Source organism: Zootoca vivipara, chromosome 4, assembly GCF_963506605.1.
Source record: "Zootoca vivipara chromosome 4, rZooViv1.1, whole genome shotgun sequence".
Classification (NCBI taxonomy): Eukaryota; Metazoa; Chordata; class Lepidosauria; order Squamata; family Lacertidae; genus Zootoca; species Zootoca vivipara.
The window spans coordinates 19,907,475-19,933,514 of NC_083279.1; the positions used below are offsets into that span (position 1 = coordinate 19,907,475).

A 26,040-nucleotide genomic window follows, 5' to 3' on the forward strand; every position below is an offset into this window, starting at 1 on the left:
TGGAGCGGCACCCGGGGGTGTGCACCCGGGGGGGCGTCGCTACGTGTTTATGAAAGTTTTTAATGTTTGATGTTTTATCGTGTTTTTAATATTCTATTGGGAGCTGCCCAGAGTGGCTGGGGAAACCCAGCCAGATGGGCGGGGTATTATTATTAATAATAATAATGACAGTGATCAGAAATTTTCCCTAATTGTTGTTATTGTTGTTGTTTTATAGCATGCTTATGACTGGGATACCCAGCCAGATGGGCAGCTTAGAAATAAATTACTATTATTATTGGGCACTGTAACACCATAATACAAAAAACCAGCATTATCGTGTTATAGTGGTATACCTCTTTTTCACTTAAATAAAAAGAAGAAGCAGAGATAATTTGTTTTAGCAGGACCATGAAAAGATGTTCACCACATTGGTAGATCATGCACAGAGCTTCAAATCACCATCGTCCACAGCAGCTAAACCTCAACACTTGTATGGACAAAACACAGAAGAATGTACACATGGGGGGGATTCAAAACTCCTGATTGTAGTTTACAATGGAAGACCAATGACCAAGTAGTGTTTGGAGCCATGACACATGGAAAAATCTAGCCTCAAGCCTACCCCTATGGATTTTCTCAAGTTCATTTCATATGGGTTGCTCCACACAGAGCGATCTACGGGGGGGGGGGGATAACAAAAAGGAATATACTGAACATACCTGGAGCTTTTGGAATCCTCAAATTTGTGAAGCTGTGTAATCTATGGTTAGAGCTTAAAAACATTTTGTAAATCACATAAAGTTGCATCTGATAAAGTGATAGCGGGACTTGTTGCTAAGGAATAATAATTTTCTTTAAATGGACAGAGCTAAAATATAATGTTTCTATGAAAATCTATTATCCACCCAACAGATGGCAAGAGCGTATCTCTCACAGTAACACATTTTTCTTCTGAAATATGGAGTAGGAGCGTAACTTGATTGCTGGCTGGTTATTTTGAGGTATGTAGCAGAGGATGTACATATTTGGTTTATGAAAATTACTCACAACAGCAGACTGAGGACGTAGTTTTTACTAAGGCAGCAAACCTGTGTCTGAGCTGTATTCTTCTGACTGCTGGTGGGGGCCCAAAATAATGATCATCAAATGTTTCCCAATATAAAACTATTCTTTCTGCATAGCAGATTGGTAGGGCTGCAGTGTATAGTTGTTAAATTGTTTCCATTAATCTTTGATTAAACTTTGAATTGCCCTCAGTTAATTGGGCAACATGTTTTTAATTAAAATTAAAAATATTTTAAATAGATTGGATCCAAAGTGGAAAGATGACTAGGTCCAGCTCTACCATTGGACAGAGTGAGGCGAATGCCTCAGGCGGCAGCCCTCTGACTGTTGCTTTTAAGCCCTCTTGCCTCTCTCCTCAGTTTGAGAACAGAGTTGTGCATGCCTCATGGCCTAGCCTACTCCCACTTTTCTTTTGACTCAAGCAGCAAAATATCTTGCTTTTCCCCCTGCACGTCTCTAGGAAAAGCCTTTCTAGAGGGCCAGGACACTCCTAAAGAGTGTGGGCTATGTCCCAGGGGACTGCAGTGGCAGAAACACTTTGCAGAGGTACCACTAGCAAGACTTTATATCCACCTGTAAAAATATCATTTGGGGACTCAGCGCCACTTGTGATCACATCACATTGGCTTCTTGTTTTGTTTTGCTTTTTTTTGCAAAGTAGAATAGGGCATGCCTTATCCTTCGGAGCATACTTTGTCTCAGGAGGAGGATATGTGGCTAATCTTATGCCAAATAAGATGTCACGTAATGTTCGGTGCAAACGAGAAGCAATCTCACAATAAGATTTGGGGGGGGGTATTTGAGTGTTAAATCACAATGTGCTGCTTTTTCTTATTGGAAGAAACCCCGCTGCTGGATTTTTTAAAGCAAAAGAAGCCATCTCCCAGGCATAGTATGCCGTAATGAGCTGCACTCCTAATTCTACGTACAAGCACTACCATTCTCTATCCATCTGATAGGCATATATTAAAGCTACTGTTTGGGGATATAGGAGTGGTAGCTCCAAGCTGATGATTGTTTGGAGTGTCATTAACTTTCTCCCTGTGTCACACTAACCGGGTGAGGGGCCATTGGTTTATTCTGTCTAAACTTATCCTAATTATTGGTCTCGTAAATCAGTGCACGATAGAGCTGTCTTAAACTGGTCTTGGAGACCTTATCCTGATCAGTCCTGACAACTGTAAGCTACTGTTTCCTCACACTGTTTAACTCGGACCACATTTTGCAGCCTCTTCTGCCTCTACTCCCAAGGTCGGATTGGTATCCGTCTGGTTTAAATCTAATGTTTTCTGTTGTCTCGCTGACTGGCTTTGCTCGGGATATTAACTTTGATGATTTCCCTCCCTCCTCCCTTTCGTTTGCCTGTTTCCTTGATAAGTATTTTGGGGGGCAAATGGCTGCATATTGTTAACACCATTATCCATTCTCTTCCCCCCCCCACCCCCTTTCTTTAAAACATTCATCAGTCAGAAGCTTTAAAGTTTTATTAGTACTATAAAAAACTCTTCACAAATGAAATTGCTTTTGATAAGTCTTCATTTTGACAATGAGAATTTGCTAAGGGCTGTTGCCAAGTTGAAGGCATTTGTGTTTTGAAACTGAAATTGGCAGGAAGTCGAGAGTCCAAGCACTTTCTTGCTTTCAGTCTGTCTGAATTTCTGTCTCTGACCCAATAAAAATGTTTTATTTCAGCAACTGCTCAATTATTCAGAAGGAAAACATGGTTCAGATACGCTTACTTTTTCTTCAACTTTTTCTTCTGTGTGTGTCAGTTTGAGCATATATGTTTGGATTTATTTATTTTAAATTGCTTCAGTAAAAGCAGAATGCAGAATGCCCTTTGTGAGAGATTTTTTATTCCTGCAATTATCCTACTCTTCCTACAACGTTTCTGTTATAAGTTAATGAAAAGAAGTCCATGTATGGGCAGTTTAGGAGAGTGTATACAACAAAATGCATAAATAAATACAAATAGTGATATTACTAGTATTTACAAGAAAGTACACTGGAGGAAATATTCTCTTAATGTTGACATTTCAATTTTCCATCTTGGACACAACTCAGACCACAATCCTGTGCACGCTTACCTGGAAGTAAGTCCCACTGAGCTCAATATGACCACTTCCGAGAAGAAATGCAAAGGATGGTGCTGTTAGCAGAGTATATACTGGATTCTTTCCAGTCATGTAATTGTATATATTTCCCCACAAAATTAGTAATGATGACTTAGAAATGGAATAGTAATGACATTGGGTCCATTAAAATCATAACACGCTGCATCAGTTTAATGGCTTTTCATTATTATTTAAAAGATGCTCAAGATTCAGAAAACTGCAATATGTGTACAGTAGAATGTGAAATTAAGGGTTCTTTTTACTTTTTTTATCCCCTCTCAACTCCAGGCAGAAGCAAGAATGACTAGTGTGAAAGCACTTGAAGAATTTGAGTTTGGTCGGACCGAGAAGTGTGTTAGGATCAATTCGGTATCCAGTGGTCTCGCTGAAGAAGATATAAAGATCATTTTGGAATCCAAGGTTCTCCCTACAAGCCTGATGCTTCCAAAAACTGAAAGTGTCGAAGAAATAAGATGGGTGAGTAAATTGGGATTGATCACTATCTCAGCATTAGATTAAGATATTTGCTACTTTGTTTATAAAGAGACTTGTGGATTTAGCTCATGAGGCAAGTAAGAAATATCTCTAGTCACAGTACTAGTTGAAGTCATCCTTACCATCATCTGCTTATTAGTAAACATTAATTAATTAATTAACCAATCAATCCTAGAAGCCTCTTGGATATAGTAAGCAAATTTGGTCCATATTTCAAAGAGCAACCATTGTAGGATATGAGGTGTAGATTGAAATTACATGCAGAACGTGTGTGAAGAGTTTGAATTTTTCAGTAGAATTAACTGGCTTGCATACTGCTTTAATAAGCTGTGCTGCCATTAAGGCAAAGTGAAAATGTTTTAAAATTAGAACAGTTTTTTTCATTGTAGTAAAAAAACCCCTAACTGTCATGTAAATGTATATAGCGTACATGCCCTGGAAGTTGGAAACCATAAGTAGATGGAGGAAACATTTTAGCAACATATGAAAAAATTATGGTGGAGACAAAAAGTAAAGGTCACTCCTTAGGGCAACCAGAAGAACAAACAGGAAGCTTTTAACTAGTGTTTTTAATTAGCACAGATATTATTTCCTGTCCAGTTCTCTATTTCTTCCTTTTTAATTGCTGACAGGTGTGTTTGCGTTTCATGACTGACTTTTCAGCCTATAAAAACCTGAAATGTAAATGGTTGGCATGTCAAATTACTTAAGAAAACTTTGAAATGGGCCTAATTATGCTATAATTGTTCAAATTGTTAAGGTGGGATAAGTTTTATTTAGTGATACCATTATTTCTGAAAAATACCACTAAAGTCGTAATGCTTCATTATCCTGTTTTCATAGTTTGAGGAACACTGAGTGCATGGCAAGGGAGAGATCCATAGAAGGTCTATAAAGAAAAACAAAACTAGACAAATCTGGTAGTTTCTATCCTAACTAGTTCCACATCTAACCCTAAACTTATCTTTTTAGCCTTTAAGGTGCCATAAGGCTCTTGGCTGTTTTTGCATACCCAAGACGTTGAACTATCATCAATGACTGTATCTGAAGAAGTGTGCATGCACACGAAAGCTCATACCAAAATATAAACTTAGTTGGTCTTTAAGGTGCTACTGAAGGAATTTTTTTATTTTGCTTCGACTCAGACCAACACGGCTACCTACCTGTAACTAAATTCATTACATGTTAGTGGGGGCAGGAAACACAACCTTTTTCAGATGCTGGGAAAATGGAAGTCCAGCTACGTAGAAATATCCAAAAAGAATAGTTCTGTTATGTTTTCAGTAACGCTGTCTCCAAAGTGGCACAATCTTTTACTAAGGAAGATCCACAAGGCCTCTTTGTTGATTTTATACAGTGGACTCACACAGTTCTGTAACCAGTTTGGTGGTTATGAATATTCATCTTGCCATTCCAGCGAAGGCCTTTGGTGTTACCCAATATGTTTTACCTTGATGTGAGAACTTCAGGCTTTCTTTCTAATTCATGCTAAGAGGAACATGCTCCACATTTCCTCATCTCTGATTTTTTTAAATTTCCAACCGTTTTCCCTTCTGGAAATAAACCAGCATCAACCTTTTGACACTTCCCTACCTCTGTTAAAGTCTTCTGTCTAGGGAGACTGATCAAGTTCACTGATATTTCTGGCCTTGTTTTAAGTGGCTAGTGAAATGGAAAGTTCTCTCTCTCTTTTTGCTGTTTATTTTTTCCCCTTCATTTTTATTTATGTGAAGCATAAAACCTGGAGGCTGATGCACAACTAAAAGATGGGCTTACTTGTTTTCTTTTGTGTGAGAATCTCCTGCTTTCCTTTTGTCCCTAGTATGGGTACTTGTTTGACTGGCATGGCTTATTGGACTATAACAAGCGTAACTCTCGCTCCTTTGTCATGGGACAATTCTCCCACAAATCCTGAACAGTGGGCATTCTTCCCCACACACTATTGGGTGTGCACTGGAATTGAAAGCATTGCTAAGGCCTGCTACTTCATCCCCTCCCCAAGCTTTGTTTCCCCCCTCCCCCTTTTTTTCTCTACCCCCTCTCACTGAAATGAACACTTTACCAGGCCGGAAACATTTAATCGTCTCCTTTTGAAAAAAATTAATTGAAACTTCTCAACTAGTTGCCTTTTGTATTTGGTGCTAAAAATAATAATTAAAAAATTAAAGGAAGAGGAGGAAATTCGGGACAAGCATTGCTTGATTAAAAACTCTCCCTTGCAAGTTGCAAAATAAAATGCATTAAAAAGAAAGATCTAAATAAACAAACAAGCAGATGGGGTGGTTTTTTTATTTTTAAATGGCTCAGCACGCAAAAGGGTTGCCAACTTAAAATTAACCATACCTGCTAAATTGTTTTGTTTTGTTTTTTAATTATCAAGGCCAGACAAAGGCATATGTTGGCTTTGTTTTATTATTATCATGATGTGATTTTGTGCACCTTTCCCTGGGAGTAAGCCCAGCTGAACACAATGGGGCTTCCTGCCACGTAAACATGGGTAGGACCAGGCTGCAAGTGTCTCCCCCCCCCCCCGCAATTCCTTTGCATTACACGCCATACATTTGAATGGCAGGCTCTCTCTTAATTCCTTATATATATTCTGTTGCACACCAGCCTGTGGAAAGGTTTGACAGCCAACTGTGACGACACCACAGGCACGCACACACACACACACACACACACAGTGAGGATTCACGCTCCCAAAAAAACCAGCATTACAGCAAGGTATGATTTATTTTGGGCTTAATGTAAAGTTACTGCAAATTGGTTGGAAGCTTTTTAAAGATTTCGGTGATTAGATTTCCCTTTCTTTTGGGGAGGGGTGAAGTTGGAGGGGGAGCTAAAAGAGGAAATAACACCTCTAATCCAGCTTCTGGTAAATAGGCTGCCAGCTTTTAAAATGAGTTTCCTTTCTATTAGTCAGAATATTATGCTAAGCCTTAAGCATTAGTTTTTTATGTTGCCATAGCAGCCTTATTCCTGCAGGGTTGTGACCTGCGATGATTACAGTACAAAGCTTATAGGGTCTTGAAACCCCCTTTGAAGATGAAAAGTCTTTGATGGTTTATATTTATGCAAATCTCTTAGATATGATTTACCCAACTGAGACTGAATGGAGAGATGATTAAAATTCCCTTTTCCTTTGATATCCATTAATGGTTAAATATTCCTTAAATATAAAATTGATGCATTTCCCCCCCCCCGTCTTTATTGACTAAAATTTCTTTAGCATACCTGTGATATGTTTATCTCCCAACACATTACTAGATCTAGACAGACATAATAGATTTACAATATACAGAGGTAGCTTTTCCTCCCCCTTCCTTCTCTTTTGAAAGGGAGAGAGAGGGAGAAGGGGGGGGGAATCTGTACAAGAGCTTTTGTAATGTTTCCAGATGATAGATTTTGGAATTTGGGCTACCCCACCGGCAGCTCAGAGCTAGCTGTGAACTGGTCTCATGGAAAAAATTGGAGAGCTTTGGTCTTCAAAGAATTAAACTTCCTTTTTAAAGGCCCTTCCTAGGTAAGCTAAAAAAAAAATGAAGAAAAGACCTCTGGAACAAAGGGTAACGGTGCCATAATGAATAATGTGGGTCCCACTTTGGAAGGCTGGGGAACATTCACAGCCGTTGTCAGTGTCAGACATGAAACAAAACAGAATGTCAGGTATATCAATACTACTTTGTTTTTAAGAGCCTGGTGATTTGCATTTAACTAAGTCAGGGTGATAGGTGTTAGGCAAATATTTTTGCAACTAAAACTTCACACATCAAAATATACAGTACTGTAATGTGGACATTCTAAAGAAGATAGGCCTAAGAGAATAGACCTTTTTGAAAGCTTGGCAGTTTTCTTTTTTATTTACCCCCACCTCAGTACCCCAGGCTTTGTTTTCTCTGTTTATTTGTATTTCACTTCAATGGAAAGTTTAGTCATACCATTTTATAGATTTTATTTTATTTTAAATGAAACTGATCATTTCCCTCTACAATGCTTAGTTTACAGAGAAATTTGAACACCACTTAAAAGGTCGGGTACTTGTAGAAGCTATGAATTTCCTCCCTTTTGTGGAAACAGCAATGGGCTTACTCAATTTTAAGGTAAGAAACATCAATATAATTTAGTTGGCATTTCTGCTTAAAGCCATATATCCATTGAATAAGTCACATAACTAGAAAAAGGTGGGTTAAAATGCCATAGCATTTGTTAAATCCATTTCGTATTTTATATGAATGCATTCATCACCCAAAATATTTGCTGAAATTCCAGCACCACATAAAACAGTCGCATCCTACATAATAGTTCTCTCCTGTCCTATTTTGGCATTTCTTTTTTATTTCCTTTAAATCCAATAAACATGTGTGAAAAGATATAGCGGCTGTCAAATTTTTATTATTATTTAGGAGTTTTATTCTAATATCTTAAGAGCACCTCTTCTATGAAGTTCTGAGAGCTGATAACATTTACAACCACACACAGAGAGCCCTTTGCAGTCAATGGTAAAAAAAAATGTATCTTCTGTTTTCTACAGCCCAATACTGTATATGCACAAAAAATGGCATTAAGGATTGTGGAGTTCTTCATCTGCCCTCCAAAAATGTTATTTCTTTTCTCTTCCCTCATCTTTTGCAATGTGAACTTGATGTTTGACCAAATACATGCAAATGGCCTCCTATTCTTGGCATCCAGCCTGTGTGTTTCTGTGGAGGAAAGATATTAACAATGATGAAATTGAAACTAGAGTGCGCCACAGCCATGCCAAGGTTTCCTGGAAAAGTTTTGTGTTATTAGAAGGAGCTGCTGGGAGGCCCTTGTGGCTACCACGTTGATAGGCACCGCATTTTTAACAGCACGTTTGAAAGATAGTTTTTGGCTTAAATTTAAAGGATTTCTAAATATACAAGTTCATATCTAGCCAAGATTTTACTTAATGGTTTGGTTTTTTTTACTGGTTTTTATTTTCAAATTCACACACACACACACACACACACAAAAGGGTTAGTAAAGTCAGCGCCGAAAAATACCAGCTAGCATCCAACATCCTGGTGATAGGATTTGTATGAACCACAGCATATAAAAACAGGTATATTTGCAACAGTAATCATAATAAAATAAACTGTAGCTCTTTGCTTTTGCAGGCAAATTCTAGCTAGCTATGAAGCATTTCAGTTTGCAACATTTTTTTTTAAAAGAACAATAATTACACGAACATTACAAAGATTAATGCATTTAGCAAATCCCAAGGTGTTGCTTTTCAAATTATGTTCTATGCTACTTGTTGCACCTTATATATCCTAGAATCGTTTCATTGTGTAGTTTTACCATTGGTTAGCAGCCCCACCCTATGCTGCCCATTAAATAGCGATTAGAAGATTGCTGATGGACTGTCATGGCAGATGCAATGTATTAAACCAAAGATACTCCAGTCATGGTTCTATGCAGGTATTATTCATGGGGTGGGGGAAGGATTCTTAAGCTATATGCAGTGTCCACTTTCGTAAATATAATAACACTGCTTACAGTTATCATTCAAAGGTTGTTGCCACAGGACAAAGCTTTGTCCTAAATGCAAGGACAAAATTGTATATATGTATTCTGTGCTTTAAGTTATAATGGATAGATTTGCATTTAAAGTATACTTTTTGTGCAGATGTGTAATTTATTATTATTTACTTCTCGTCCATTATGCAAGAAGAGTCTTGACAGCAGCCCCTGTTCCCAAGGAATTAATGTAACTGACGATTAGTATCTTTCTGGTGGTGAAAATTATTTTAAACAGCCTGCTGCTTACGTTTAACATTTTTGTTCCATTTAAAGGAAGTTTGCGAAGAAACTCTGAGGACAGGACCCCGAATTGGCCTTCGTTTGGATGGAGTTGTCTTTGGAGGCGAGGATTTCCGTGCCAGCATAGGTGCTTCCATCCCCCCCCATTAAATCAACAGTACAGTATTATAATAACAGAATGTCCACAATACTAACAACAATTATATTTTCTGCCACAGACCTATAGGTACTGTCTCATTTAGCCCACTAAAATCAGTGGGATTAAATACATCTAACTCTTTGCTGGAGTGTGGCCATTATTTAAAAAAATGGAGCCCACTGCTTGCATATACCTCTGCCTTTACTAACTTAGCAGGTATACATTTATTTATGTTGTCTCCTGTACATCTTCCTAATTCGGTTGTTTTTTGAAATCTAAAACCTATTACAGCCGTGCTTTTACATAAACATATTATGCTTATTGCTCTCCAGCTAAAAAATTAAATGCAGTGACTGTTGAAATCATGAGACTAATTTTGTAATGTTGGTGCATAAAGAAGCCTATTGTTAATACTCTAGATAGTTTTAACAATCTCTTGCATGCTTAGTTCTGTTTTAGTGCATGCATCTAAACACTTCCTCCAGGAAAGCAGCCACACCTCAGTGCCTTTCTGCCTTGTGATGTCACAATTTCTACAAAAACGACATCAGTGTCAGAATCTCATTTCTGTATTACGTTGCTACGGTATGACAGACATATCTGCTAAATATGCACCCTCTGATCTGGTTCATCTAATCACAACTTTCTGAGTGCAATTCACATAAAAGGAAGCAATATTTTAAATAATGAGGCATAACAAAGCCTTCATTTATTCCTGATAAGGTGGCAAGCAAGGTCAAAACAGTGATGCTCAAGACAAGAGAACAGATTATTATTTTTTCACACAAGTGTACATGTGAGAATAGATGCATTAAGAGGTATCAGATACTCTTTGGGTTCAGCAGGTTTTGTAGATGTTTTTTTTTATTTAAAAAAAACCAACAACACTCAGAAGTCAATCATAGTTATCAGCTGTTTCAACCAAGGGTTTGGGCATGAACATTTATCTTAGGCTAAAATTTTAACTCAATGGACTTCTTTCAAAGTAATGTGTGTAAGATCAAAATACAGTGGTGACTCGCTTAACAAACGCCCCGTAAGACAAATTTTCGCTTAAAGAAAGGATTTTTCCAGCGGAGGTTGCCTCGCTAGACAAATTCGTTTTACGAAAAATTCGTCTAGCGAATCGCGGTTTCCCATAGGAATGCATTGAAATTCAATTAATGCGTTCCTATGGGCAATTTTTTAAAAAAAAAAAATTCAATGCATTCCTATGGGATTCGCTAGACAAATTTTTCGTTATAAGAATAGACCCGTGGAATGAATTAAATTCGTCTAGTGAGGCACCACTGTACTGAGACAGAAATCTTTTTTTTTAAAGCTAAAGCTGTATTTCTACCACTTATTTCAGCCCCACTGAAATAAATGGGACTATTCTAGATTAAATGGTTGGAACATCTCAGTGACCATCAAATTGGTGCTTTTTGGTGCAATAAATATAGATATCAGCAAATTACTACAAATATGCAAAGCAAATTAAGGGCGTTATTATTAGTACCAGAACTATAAAGTGGTTAACAGCTTGGAACCAATTTATCTGAAGGATTGCCTTACCTCTATATATGTCCACTCAACTCCTTCAATCTGCTGAATCAGTGCCACGTAACGTTCAATCCACATGCTCAATGATGGTTTGGTGTGGCAGCACCCATCCACTGGAACTCCCTGCCCATTGATATTAGACAGGTGCCTTTGCTGTCTTGTTTTTGAAACTTGCTAAAAGCTTCATTTAGGCAAGTCTATAAATTTGACAATTATTTTAATATGTATTTTATTACGCATATTTTTATACTGCTGATTACATCTATACGTTAAGAATTTCTAGGTCAACTCATCGGATTTTCTTAAAGATATATTTTATGCCCACTTAGAGACTTTGCTGATTAAGCAGTATAGAAATAAGTGTTCAGTAAAATAAAAATAAAAACCTAATTCAAGATCCAGAAGGAAGAGCATCTTCAGATGCAGTTTATCTCCAACTCAACTTGCTTATTTCTGGCTCAGTTGGGCTCAGCCATCTTTAGGTTCCCCCAAACCAGCTCGGCTGAAGACATTCCTGTCCTGTGTGACTTGCTCAGCCAGCCGAGCCAAGGCCTGTGCAAGTCCCCCCAAAAGGGCGTTCTGGGGCATGGCAGGGGCAGGACAAGAGAGAAGGGATTTAGGCTGGATCCTAAACCCATTCAGGTCAGTCACATGCCTTGGCAATACAGCATTTTAATGGTTTGTTTTCCCTCTTTCTGGCTTAGGGAATGGGATTTGGATCTGGTGAAACTTTGCACCAGCTTCTTGTGCATAGGATTGCTCCCTACACAAAGCTTAATGCTCTGGCACTAAGGCTTGATTTTTTAAAAAACGACCAATGTTTCATTTCACTCAGAAACAGAAAGAAAGGGGTTTTTTGCAGAAGCAGCTTTAATATTTTGTCTCCAGCAACAAAATATCTTTGCTGCTGCACAGAAATTTGGAGAACAAAGCTCTTCAATATTTTCCTGTCTGTCTTTCGGAAAAAGGACGACAAAGGTAACGTTAAGTAAATTTCTGCTGCGAATATTTTAAAAAAACCAGTTTTCTCAACTGTCCACTATTTCTTTTCAGGTTCAACAAGTAGTAAAGAAACCCACGATATTCTATATGCCAGGCAAAAAATTGTTGTCACAGCAAAGGCTTTTGGCTTGCAGGCCATTGACCTTGTATTTATCGACTTTCATGATGAAGAGGGACTCCGTAAGCAGTCAAGAGAGGGTGCCTTAATGGGTTTTACCGGTATGGCTTTTACATATATATTTATATATACAGTATATATATATAATAATTGCTAGCAGGTCCAAAATACTGAAACGTAGCAGAAACAACCAGCCCCACCCAAACAATATTCAAGAATATATTTATAGAGAGCTGCAGCATTCTCACTTCGGCATCTACGTTCTCAAATTTAAACTTGCACTAAAAGATGGGAGGAGGTGTGGTTTATACATATCTTCCCTTAAAGCATCCTGCTTTCACAAGAGAGCACCCACAAGCATCCCCCCCCCATCACCACCCATAAAGATTTAAAAAGTAGGCTCCCTTCACCCTTGGTTTAAAATGTATTATCTCTTCTCCTTAATCATAAAACAGCCGTGTTCTGCAGCACAGACCCCCTGTTTGTCTCCTTACGCTGACTGGTGGAGGAGCAGAGAAGTCCAAACGCTATAAAACGTTTTCACAATTACTTTTGCCTGTAAAACGCCAGGTGGAAAATTCCAAGTGCAAAACGAGGCCCTTAAAGAGTCTTTCAACAAGTCACACCCAAGTGCGTTACTCATTTTATGATTTAGGGAAAGTAAAGTATAAATGAAGACTGCGGTATAAACATAAAAGCCTCCTGCTCTCGCAGGTTAGAGGAAACACAATATTGGCTGAAAACCTTGCACACCACTCGGTTTCCAATTCACGTATGCCTGTGGGTGTACATTTATGCAAAAAATAAAATTAAAAAATGCTGCCGTTGCATTTCGGGAATCACTTTTTTAAAAAGCGTTTTTAACAAATTTGAATAAAACGTCCTCTACTTCTGACATCTGCTAATCACAGCTATACATTCATTTCAATAAATGGACAAAAATCCCGATAGTCCACATTTTTATTATGAAGTGCTAGAGCTTAAACCCCCCACACACACACACACAACAACCCAATATGCTAATTAGGCTATGATAGTTATTTTCTTGTCAGTCTTTCCTTTGAGTTGCTTTCCCCAATTCTGGCTTGCTTCCCAGTAATTGCCTGTTCACCTGATGGTACTGGCAAGGCAGTGTGATCAGCAGGCTTCTTGCAGCCAATCCCTGTAACACAGACATTTCACCAGTGATTGGTGCGCTAGATCATGCAGGCGCCCCTATGAGATGCGATACATAACAAAGATTGCAGCTTTATGATAGGAATCAGCTACTTGGCTTGCATACAAAGATTACAGCGTTCTTTAACCGCAGCAGTACCAATGTTTCAGTAATACCTTTCAATCAAGATGGGCATGTGACATTTTTACAGATAGGTAGGTCTGTAAGACTGGGGAGCAGGGACCTCTCTGAAGCTCTTAATCTAGTAAGAAGTGCATTCTTAAAATAAAAAGTTCAAAATCCCTCTTGGTTCCTGGAGGAAATGCAACTTGAAGAACCATTTAAAGCACCAACCTAGCTATCAATAATGACCAAGGAGAAGGAGACTTGTGGCACCTTAATGGTGTTATTGCATTTCAGCTTCTGTCCCTGAAAGCTTGTGTTATAATAAACATGTTAAGTTTTTTTAAGTGCCTCAAGACTCTTCCTTGTTTTTGCTGCCAGAGAGATCTGCTTGCCAGAAATATTATCAAGAACAACAGGCTAATACTCTTCCATCCCAAATACTACTACAAGAATTACTTGGGGCACTTTCCAGACAAAGGCATGCATCAAAGTGCCTACTGTTTCCTTTAACCAACCAACCTTCAAGGCTTTGTCACACTCCTGTTAAAGTCAATGACTGAAATCCAAAACAGTACACATGCACAAAAGCTTATTTGCTCTCAACTGTCTGCGGCAGATTAGAATACCACTTGAAGACTCCCTCCAAAAGCTGGAGGCCTTCTAGAGCAGAGCAACACAGGAATCTGTCTTCTATCAGGCCAGAGTGTTGGTTTGTCAAGACCAGTATGGACTGTGTACTGATAGGTGTCTTTGCCATCACCTATGTGTTTGTTTTTAATTGGAGATACCAGGGGTTGAAGCTGGAACCTTTAGCAAACGACTGAGCTATGGTTCCTTCCCATGAGACAAGGGAATGCTACTGAAAGCTTTAAAAAAATATTCATCATCTCCTCTTCTGAGCACAGAAATGCTTTGTATGTTTGCACAGGCCCCTTTAGAGCCTGAATACTGAAAATGTACTAATAGGTCACTTGACCCATCACCTGCTCTTGATGAACCAAGTGTTGACAAGCCCAAACTCTTTTATTCCAGACTAAGTAACGTGTATCCTGGTTATGTTTCTCAAATTCACTAACATCAATATTCCACATGATTTGGAGTGAATACAATAATTTATGACAACTTTCTACTTGTGAAAATGAAGCAGGCAATCTGTCTCCAAAGTACACACTTTTGGAGGTATGTAGCTGCCTATATAATACCAAGATCGCTAGACCCAGGTTAAGTGGAGAAGGTGAATTTTAGTTCACCTCGTGCTCACACAATCAAAGCAATTTAAAATGTGATAGAAGGCTGGATTCCCTTACCCCAGAGCCTTCCACTTAATGTTTTTGGGAGCATATAATCCTTTATGTAATACATTTTTATTCTAATTAATATGGCACATATTCCTAATCACCAAAGTAGATCAAATTAGCAAATTCAGCACCATTTTGAAGGGTGGTGTTTTTGAGCGATTTTGAAAAGAACAAATTCTCCCTTTTCACCTCCCTCAAATCATCTTGACTAAAGTGTGTCAAGCCGAATTTTCTACTATGAACATATTGGCATTTTCATCTATTGGAATTAAAAATAGCTTATGTTGCTAAAAGGCATGATGAATACTTTCTGATGAAGTTACTAGGATTTCTATGTGATAAGCATTGCTCCACGTAGCAGCTGCTATCATGTGAGGAGCTGTTCCAGTGTGGATTAAATGCATTTCACTATGCCACTGCAAACTTTTCTTTACCCTCATTTGCCATGGCATGGAAAAACTAACACCATCTGTGGGGTAAACCGCTTTACACAAATGGCTCATCATATGATAACAGCCACCACCTACAGTGATTTGAAGTGGAGTCCATGTGGCAGCTGCTCTGAGAGATCTGCTTATAGGGCGAGATAGAATTTTTTATAATAATAAAAAATAAACCAGTAAATAAATGTTGACAAGCTTCAAGGCAAGATATCTAAAGCAAAAACAGATGAGTGTTGTTGCTGCTCTTTACTCAGTGAATCCCCATTCATCTCGGTGGCACCTGTGTATGAATAATAAAGGGCACAGAAGATCACTAAATTGTGCCCTTAGCTGTTATCTGTGGGATAAAGGTAAAGGTAAAGGGACCCCTGACCATTAGGTCCAGTCGTGACCGACTCTGGGGTTGCGCGCTCATCTCGCATTATTGGCCGAGGGAGCCGGCATACAGCTTCCAGGTCATGTGGCCAGCATGACAAAGCCGCTTCTGGTGAACCAGAGCAGCACATGGAAATGCCGTTTACCTTCCCGCTGTAGCGGTTCCTATTTATCTACTTGCATTTTGACGTGCTTTCGAACTGCTAGGTTGGCAGGAGCTGGGACCAAGCAACGGGAGCTCACCCCGTCACATGGATTCGAACCGCCGACCTTCTGATCAGCAAGCCCTAGGCTCAGTGGTTTAACCACAGCGCCACATTCGCAGGCAAAAACACATATGGGGCTCGAGAGGATTAAATATAATTAATATAATATATCCTCCTACCAATCCCTATCATTATCAACATTTTTGTCATGCAGAACTGAATGAGCAAAGCATTTCATAAATGTTCATCTGTCTAATTCAAGATGGCAGGGATAGTGTCTGTCCAAAAAGTTGCTGAACATCAACCCCAGCTGGCATGGCCAATGTTCAGGAGTTTTTGAACCTGTGGTCCTAAACATTTGGAAGGCCTGAGGTTGGGGAAGAGTCTCCTGTAATGTAATAATCAGGTTAGCCATTTGACCGCCCCCCTCCCCACCGCCAAGAGTTATCTTACCTCTAGCAGTTCAGGATTAGCAAACCAGTCATCCCTAAATCAAAATTTAAAATGTACTCACAAAGGAGAACTCTTTATTATACACCTCCTCTACCTGCTCTCTACTTCACTTGCTCTCTCGTTTGGTTATGTTCATAGCTTTTAAATATGGCTTTAATCCTATGTTAGGCCTCTCTGACTCTATTTAAAAGGTAAAGGGACCCCTGACCATTAGGTCCAGCCACGGACAACTCTGGGATTGCGGCGCTCATCTCGCTTTACTGGCCGAGGGAGCCGCCGTTTGTCCGCAGACAGGTTTCAGGTCATGTGGCCAGCATGACTAACAGCTTCTGGCGAACCAGAGCACCACACAGAAGCGCCATTTACCTTCCCACTGAAGCGGTACCTATTTATCTACTTGCACTTTGACGTGCTTTCAAACTGCTAGGTTGGCAGGAGCAGGGACCGAGCATCGGGAGCTCACCCCATCACGGGGATTCAAACAGCTGACCTTCTGATCGACAAGCCCTAGGATCTGTGGCTTAGACGACAGCGCCACCCGTTCCCCTGACTCTATTTAGGATTAAGCTAAATGTTAGTTCGCTGTATTAGTCAATGATATATCCAGACAGGTGTAGAGTTGTTGCCAGAGTTCTCACTGCTTCCCATGCCCTCTGGTAATGTGTGGATGACGATGATATTTGTGTAGGAAAGAACTTAATCATTGACATGACTACCACATTAGCATTGGGAAAAGCCACAGAATTATGGCTCCAACATCTCATTGAAGAAATATATGAATTTGTCTCCCAGGTTTTCACCCAAAAGGTTATAGAAATGTGTTTTCCAAACGTTACAAGCAAAACATTCAACAGTGCCTAAATCCAATCTCTCACAATGCTTAGTCCACACATCAACGGTTCGAAAGGGATCACTTCTCAAAAGTGAGAAGTGCCTTAGTAAAACATTTACAATGGGACTATGGTAGACTTCATGCAACATGACCATGAAGTTTCATTTGGCATTCCCTAAACGATAAACGCTGCATTTCTTGTATATGGAGTAATCCTATGCATGAGAAGCTGGGCTAAACCAAGCCGGTCTAAGTTAAGCCAGCGTAAATTTACGTGATGGGGTCATGAAGAGTCAGACACGACTAAACGACTAAACAACAACAAATTTACACCAGATCCAAAACCTGTTCAGCAGAGGGGCTGCTGCAGCTCTGCCTGAGCCTCACAGGGGGGAAACAAGCCTTTAAAATAGTGCTATATACCAGGTCATGTGACAAAGCTGAACAGCCTTAAACAGAGGCAAAACTTGGCTTTATTTCACTTTCCAGTATTTCAAAGACCCAGTTTGGCACACACACCCCTGCGCATTTGGGTACACACACACACAGGCTGGGAGCCTCAGTGGCACCCCTCTGGAGGCTTCACCCAGGGCAAAAAACCTGGCCAGCCCCCCCCCCAAGCTACAGCTCTGCCTTAGGAGCCAACCAGTGGTGGCTGGTGCCCACCAACCCCTGAAATATTCCTTTTGGGGGAACCTACACCAGTCTTAGCCAAGCTTCAACTGAGCTGGGATAAGCTTGTTACTCCAGCATCCTTGCCCAGCTGAGCCAGAGGTACGCTGCATCCTAAGCTACTCACCCCAGCGGATCTTGCCATAGGATTGCACCCATGTTTTCAGCCATAATTATGAAGAGCAGTTGTTGTTTTTAACGGGTCTGTTTTCTGGTAGCTTACCACTTACGAGTCTGTGTAACCCACAAGTTTTATTTCAGGATGCTCTCTGTATAAATGTCTTATCGGCTGTAATCATGTTTACATACATAAAAATTGTAAACCCTGGAATGACACTTTAACAGCTGACTTAGTCATTATAGCTACTCCACTGCAACATGCTGGGAAGCCAAATATAAATATGAAGCACTATAGGGTCCCCACTCCCATTTTTACAATCTTTTGTAGAAGACAAAAAATGACACCATCATAGAATTACATAAAAGACTTGACAGGTATTGATTTAAAGCATGATATATCAAATGGTACTGCAAAAAGGATTTCATGGCCATAAATTTTAATGCCTTCCAGCTCTGCAACCTCTCTCTAACTTGTCAATAACAACTGTTTGGTTTATAATATTTCCCTTGTTTCACCATGACACTAAAGTCCATTATACACTTGTTTGGGTACACAAGGTGTAACAAAAGGCAACCGAGGCCATAAATCAAAGGTTTTAATTTTTTTTACTGAGGTCACACATTTAAACAGGTTAAAGCCCTTACATTATATATCATCAGTGCAAAATACCTTTTTTAAAAACCTAATTGAGCAGTATTTTGGGCCTTCTTTCTCATAGTGCTGAACTTTGTCTTTAAATATATATTTTCTATATTTTGTAATGAACTACTTATACGAATTCAGTTTCTAAATTTACATTTTGTCTATTACAAGTAAAGCAGAATAAAAACTAAAAACTATGGTATATTCACCATAGTAGTATAATTTGAAATTTCTCTCAATTTTAGAAAATGACACTTCTTTCTGCAGATAGAACAGATTATTGAATTACACTAATTTATTCAATGTAATTCCTTTTTAAAATTAGGATTTTTAAAGATGTGAAACTTATGAGAGCATCTCAATCTCACGTTATGAATATTCAGGTTGCAAAACGCGAAAATGTAATTAAAAATGAAATATGATGAAGCATCTTATGGTATAACTTTCTAAACTATGTGCTGCAGCTAAATAAAGTACCTTATTTGCATAGAATTTATTTCAGTTTTATTTTTATTATCAAGAATAAAACTGGAAAACATCAAAATTCTTTGAACAACGAATTGTAGAAATGAAGGCACACATTCTTGCAATTCTTTTTCTTTCACTTTCTTATTCATAGTAACTTCCAGTTTTCATTTGAACTTCTAATTTTGTGTTGCTTAAATGTGCCTCTACCTGCTCCGCCCTGAGCTGCAGAATTTTTAAATGAAGTAACAGATTATGACTTTTTGCTAATTGCTTCCCTGGTTTTGAACCAGCTGAAAATGAGCACATTTCAAAACAGTTTTGGGGCTTGCACATTACTGTAAAGTACTTCTGCAAAACACACAACTCATTTATGGCAACCGGAAATATTGTTTGTGCCCAAAAATAAGAGTTTGAGTTTAATGCTCAATATAATGAGCCATGTCGTTATATTTTTAATGAGGGCAAATCTATTGACAGTTCTTTGCAAAACCTTCCTAAGAGTCTCTTGAAAAAGATTCAGGTGGGTGTAAGAACCCATTTTAATGTAACCCAATAAAATATTAGGATGCTCATAATATGCAAACGGGTAAGCAGAAAAGAAAAGCTCAACCTGAGCTCTGATTTTGTTGCTATTTTTCTTATTTTGATTTATTTATTTTTTGAAGCCAAGTCCCTTTCTTTCACATGAAGAGGTGTAGCATTTTTTAAAAAGTTACTGTATGATTTCCCCTCTGCAATTATTCACTGTTAGAAGAATAAAAATGTTGTAAGGATCTACTGGAATTTCATTTATTAAAGAAATCTATATTTTTCTCATTGAACATCAAATCATATTTCTTGTAACAGGTACTGTCTATTAAGGCTTTCTTAAACTTCAGCACAGCATAGATCGGTTTAATGTAGTTCTAAAAGATTTTTGTTTCTTCTTTTTAGCCTCACTTCCACAAGAAAAAATTACAGTAGCACAGTACTTATTACTCAGTTTAAAAGATAAACACATGGCCAGGAGAGAACAGAATATCTTACATAAACAAATAAAATTGTCAAATGAAAAATTCAAATAATTGTGGATTCCTTTTGATTTACTTTTATTTAAGTTTTCTGAGCCAGTAGGGTGGGACTGGAATGGGAGTCACATTTTAAAAGGCACAAGCCCACAGGGAAACTTCCTCTGTGCAAACCCCATTGGGTGACATGCAACTTCATACAAAAAGACTTCCATTTGATCTCATCACCTTGTTCGCCCAGACCTGTTCTAGAGGATCCATTAGATTTTAGGCTAGGGCAGGGATTTCACAAGGAATCTGTTCCATCACCAATGTCAATTTCACTGGTGGACAACAAAGTTGGATTTCACTCACTGATGATAGCCAAATTCTTGAGCACCTCCCATTCATTTTAATGGGGCTTATGAAGGAGGACGTTTTGGTGGATTATAGCCCATATTTGTGAAGGTGAATTTGACTTGCAGATGAGGCAATCTATAAATTTAATAAATAATAAGTTGGTGCAGAATATTACTAAAACGTAAATCCTAACACGAGGACAATTTAGGCTGCAATCCTATAAACATGAACCTGGGAATATGCCCCACTGGGAATAATGGAACTTAGTCCTGTATTAAGATTGCACTGTTAGAGAATAATTATTTGGAAATAGAAAAACCTGCAAACCGCATAAAAGCTTTATGCTTTGGTGATAGATCTTATTTCCATCATTTCCCTTTTTAATATGAATAAGTATCTTCTAAAGTCTGGCTATATCTTTTATACTATGTTTGAATAGATGTGGGGGGGGGGGCTGAAATGCTAGTCACATCTATTTAAAAAAAAACGGAGTTGTTATGTCTATTTTTAGCTCATTTAGGGTAAGGAGAAGCATAATTTAACAATGAATGTTAAAAACCATCGAAAAATGAGAGTCCGTGCAGTATTTGAAAGCCTCAAGTGATTGGAACATTTTGCTAAGCATCTGTTAGTAAATGCTTAACTCTGGGGTTATTAATCATCTTTGTAGGTAAGCAGGTGATTCACCCTAATCAAGTTGCCGTTGTCCAGGAACAGTTCTCACCAAGCCCTGAAAAAATTATGTGGGCAGAAGAACTCATCACAGCTTTCGAAGAGCATCAGCGCATAGGGAAGGTAAACCCCTTTTTTCACACTATGTTTCCTTTATATATAATGCCTGAAGTGGAAGAAAATGTGAAAGTATTCAGTGTGGGTTTTCAGTTATCATAAAGGATACAGTAACATGTATTATATAGAATATACACTAGCATATATTTACTCGAAAAAATAAGTAACTTGCATTTTGTTGAGAGAAATCAGTTTTATATTAAAACCTATGACTTGTTCATTTTAAATGGCAGTTTTAGTCATGTGTCCTGAGTTTTGCTTCTTGTCTTTCGTCCTTTAAATGATATATCTTAAATTCAGGTGCATTCTAAGAACATGCCTTTTTCTCCGTGATTTCCCTGATGCAGAAGATTTGTTGGAATTAGCTGGGTTCTTGTTTTCATTTGTTTCCTCTGCTTTTTATACTACTGTTCAGTATAACAGTCGTATTGTGTTGAATTTTTGTTTTAATGATTTTGTTTTTTGTTTTTATCTTTTATACCACTTAAAGAGATTCTTCTAACAAACATTAAGCGGTTGATAAATGCTTTTAAATAAATAAACAATGTAGATAGTGCACCTAGGGATCTAGTTAAGTTTAATCAACTCAAATATAAAGAAAAAAGGAAGAAAAAAACCCCTCTTATTCTGTGCCGCTGTATTATTTATTAATTCCTCAGACGGCTTTCATTTCCATGTAACTCCAAGAAAACAATCATGTTCGGGTTTTCTTTGTCTTCTTCACACCCATCTCCTAAATAGTAGAGACCAATTATTGTTTTTTACACTTTGAGAAACTTCTGGGTAAAGCTCATTTGTGAGTAAAGTTCTCCATGCTATGAGGCTCCTTACAGAATTGGTCGTCAGCTGATTGCAAAGTACAGGTGGAAATTTGGAATTATTATTTTTCAGAACTTATTTTTGGACTGGAGGGGTTTTTTTGGATAGAAAAGAGAGCAAATTACTTCTCGAATATGATTGTTCCTAATTTAGTGCATCATTGAGTCTCCTGTTTCCTGCTCTGTGGGTTTCTGATATGTAAACATTGCGGTGGTGAAGCACAATCTGTCTTCACTTTGTGCCAGTAACACTTAAATTAGGGGTCGCCTGAAGGAAAATTTTATGCTCGTTGCAGCATTGTCGGCTAATTATCTTAAAGGTTATTTGCTATAATGTTGTTTGCCACTTTGGGGGGGGGGCAGGGGAAAGTTGCAATTAAATGTGATTCTTCTAGCAAGAGCCAAAATCTGAAATGGTTATCAAGCCAGTGAAGTTTCAGTGTCCAGAAGTGCAGCAGAGAACGTGTGATTCTTTCAGTGCAATTTACACAATATTTAATTGCCAAGGAAACATCTTTAGCAAATCTGAACGCACACAAGAGATATTTGTGTGTGTATATGCATATGCACTTCTTCTTGTTCCCTACAAATCCCACTAATGCATAGATTGCATTGCGAAAATATATGGCGATAGTTTCACATGTTTCTATCCTGCTAGTGTGTGCCAAATGACCCATTCACAGAATATGACTTTGTTTCAGAAATAATATTTCCATATTTCCATTTTATCATCAAACCTACTCCTTAGGATAAACTGATTGCCATATACCCATAAGGAAGCTTCCCTTCTGTCTTAAGCCATAGTTTATCACATAACTATAACTCTGTCAAACCCAGATGCTATATTAATAAGGTTTACTCTAATAGGAATATCAATTTGCATATCTTTTGTTTTGATCACCTTATTTCATATGTTTAAATCCTCTAATGAATGAAACATATTTTTTTATAAAAAATATATGCTAACAGCATTTTAATTTTATTTTATTTTTGCATTTCCTCTGTACACCTGTTAGCAGCCATCTCTCTATACCCATCTGTGTGTGTACAGTGCCAATAGGGTGTACATATGGCAGCTAACATTTTCCAGGGAGTTATGAAGACTACAGAGAAAGACAATGTGGGGAGTACTCAAGGGGCCAAAATATTTATATTTATTGCTTTTGCGCTGGGGAGCCATAAATATTTTCCATATGAAAAGGCTTGCTGGGCTATCATTTTATACCACTACACACCTGGCATAGAAGAAACTTGCATTGTTTTTCCTAAGTTCTTCCAAAGACTTTTGTACTCGCCACCCTAATTGCTTCTTAGATGAAACAACTGATTTGCAACAATCTTAGAATCAATTGAGGAACGTGGCACGTAATTAGGGTAGACTGATAGTTCAGAAACACTTTTGCACTGTACACAACCTGTATTGCCTGCTGATTATTGAATGCAATCTGTGGAAATATGCACGTTCTTTGCGACCCCACCGTTAACTCCCAGTATTTATAAATATGACACTGACCATTCACTATAGGATTAAATGTTGACCTCATCAAAGCGAGTGAGAGCTCCGCCATTGACTTCAGCAAAGGCCTGTTCTCACCCTGTAAGGAAATACAGGATGTTGTTTGATCAACATTTCCTTAAAACATCATATCAGTGTGTGTATTGCTATATTGAAAAATCTGACACTTAAGAAATCTGGTTATGTGTGATTGTTTAACTTTCCAAAAGAACTACTTCTCACATCAGGAGACATGTGTGGCATGTCCAAAAAAGGCATTAAAATTTTCATCATGATTTGAGCCTCCTGGTTCTGAAAGGTTCTAGTTACTGGTATGTATTGCTAATATACTGTACTCTCTTTTCTTTACAAGAAAACCACATTGCCAGCAATTCTGCAGTCTCCACCTTATTCTTTCCTATTCCTTTCACGAAACCAAATCTTTAATTTCAGCAGAGCTAAAATACTATTCTGGTTTGACACTGTTAAGCTTTCCACGGTGTGTCTGTGTGTTATTAATCAAAACTGAAAGCCTGGAAAAGAAAACCTGAAATGCAAAGGATTAGAGTGACTAGTTTGCTCACAGATAAATTGCTGGTCCTGAGCCTCTGGGATCAGTTTGTTGTTAATTGGAAGTTCTTAGTGAACAAAGTTCGATGCCCTCAGTCAACAATAGTTTATATTAACATACAGCAATCGGATAACACAATTTATCAGAGTTTGGAGAGTATAGAGCAGCCGTTGTTGAAAGAATCCAAGCTACCCTCCTGCCTCTTAGGTGACTAAAAGATTTGCTGTAGTAATAAGTACTAACGGAAATCAGAAAGAAATTGAGTAAAAAATAAATGGCTATTACAGTAACAGAAGAAGACTTACATTATGTTCAAGTAGCAACTTCAAATTTGCTGTAAATGGGATTTTAAAAATTGTTTTTGTTTCTTTGAATGTTTGAAAAATTCAACCCATAATTCAGCCAAACCAGTCAGTTACTTTTAACAAAATACCGAAATGTTTATACACCAATGTATCATTTATGTCTGTGTTTCATTTATATCTCATATGTTTCATTATATACCATATTCACATAGCTCCCCCCAATATCGACAGAGAGCAATAAACAAACACTATATTTCACCTGTATTTTAGTACTAATTTTGCTTGGTTCTCTCTTTTCCTTTGTTTTTTTTTTTTTTTTTGAAGCTCATAAAAACATCACAGTATAAATTCTGTTAAGCTGTAAGCAATACAGTGATAAATATATTCAGAGGTAATATTACTAAGCATTTTAAAGAATTCTATTTATAATAATTTGTACTGCCTTTCACTATACCAATGCACAATAGAAGTGCAAGAATAATTTTTTATAAGAATATGCAATCATGCTTTTTTAAAAAAATTAAAAACTTTGTGTTATTTATGATATTCTATTATGTTTTTATCTTTAATAGCCTTTATAACTACACATACTCACACAATTACCTTTTGAAATAAAATTTTTAAATCTATTTTTGAATCAATTGTCACTCATTTTCAACAGAGAACAGCAATGCGCTCGGGTTGACCAAAAGTTATCATTTGCCTAGTCCAGGTAAGAAGGTTTTCATGCAGAAACAGGTTTATATTTTGGCAGCCCTAGATATAAATCGGAGGAACAATCACATTTATTTTTAATTTATTTCATTAAATTTATCAAAGCTGTTTACAAAGAGAGGATGAACATTCTGATGTTAATTTGAATTTGTACTCCCTTACCTGCTGCTGCATAATATACTAGCAACTTATTTACACCTGAGTAAGGATGGATCAATGCCATTCTGAGGAAGGAAGTCTTAGCTATATGAATGCAGAACAGGATCCCAAGACTCTTTTACAATCTAAAGTAAAAGTTGGAAAATACATGGTGACAGAAAAAGTTTAGAACCAAGGTGGTGTAACTACCATTTGACAAGTAGATTCTGCTCACTTAAACCAAAGTACCTCCAGTAAAATAAAAACCTACAATGGAAAAATGTAGGTAACTTTATGACAAATGTTACCATGTAAGTCATGTAATACACATTTGTTCCTACAGAGAGCGGGACACCGAGATATGGGGCATTGGGGCATGTTCTTGAATACCTAAAGAGTGGCCAAGTAAGATTTTGTGTGATCACTAAGCGAGGTTTCAGTGCTTCACACAGATCCTTGTCCTTCCCCAAGATTAAAGTTCTCAAACTAAATTATGTAACTGAGTAAAAACAATAGAATATATTATGCAAAATTATTCAGATGCAGTAAATGAACTTAAACTGTATAATATATGTTGGTTACAGAATCCATCCATTTTAGCTCAAAAACTTGCTTTTTGTTTGGGGTGCACACAGCCTTGGGGCAACTCAGCCACAGAGAAACTGGGTAGCAATGGGCAACAAGCAATCTCATAATCTTAGTTTCCCATCTGTAAAATGGAAATAATTGCCACACTGGCGAGCTATGGAAATTATAAATAAGGGAAATCATAGTTATGAACCACTCTGATCCTTACGGATGGAGTTGGATCTACAGCTGCACAAATAAAAT

The 26,040-nt window shown here is 37.9% G+C and overlaps 1 protein-coding gene across 1 annotated transcript in view; it reads left to right on the top strand.

Moving 5' to 3' along the window:
• Positions 1-26,040, top strand: part of CLYBL (citramalyl-CoA lyase) — a 199,674-nt gene that overhangs the window by 167,399 nt on the left and 6,235 nt on the right. The window contains exons 3-7 of the mRNA XM_035114469.2: positions 3,450-3,638; positions 7,655-7,756; positions 9,474-9,567; positions 12,175-12,342; positions 21,050-21,174. Of these exons, the coding sequence (XP_034970360.2) occupies positions 3,450-3,638; positions 7,655-7,756; positions 9,474-9,567; positions 12,175-12,342; positions 21,050-21,174 (678 nt within the window). The remainder of the gene's footprint in view (positions 1-3,449; positions 3,639-7,654; positions 7,757-9,473; positions 9,568-12,174; positions 12,343-21,049; positions 21,175-26,040) is intronic.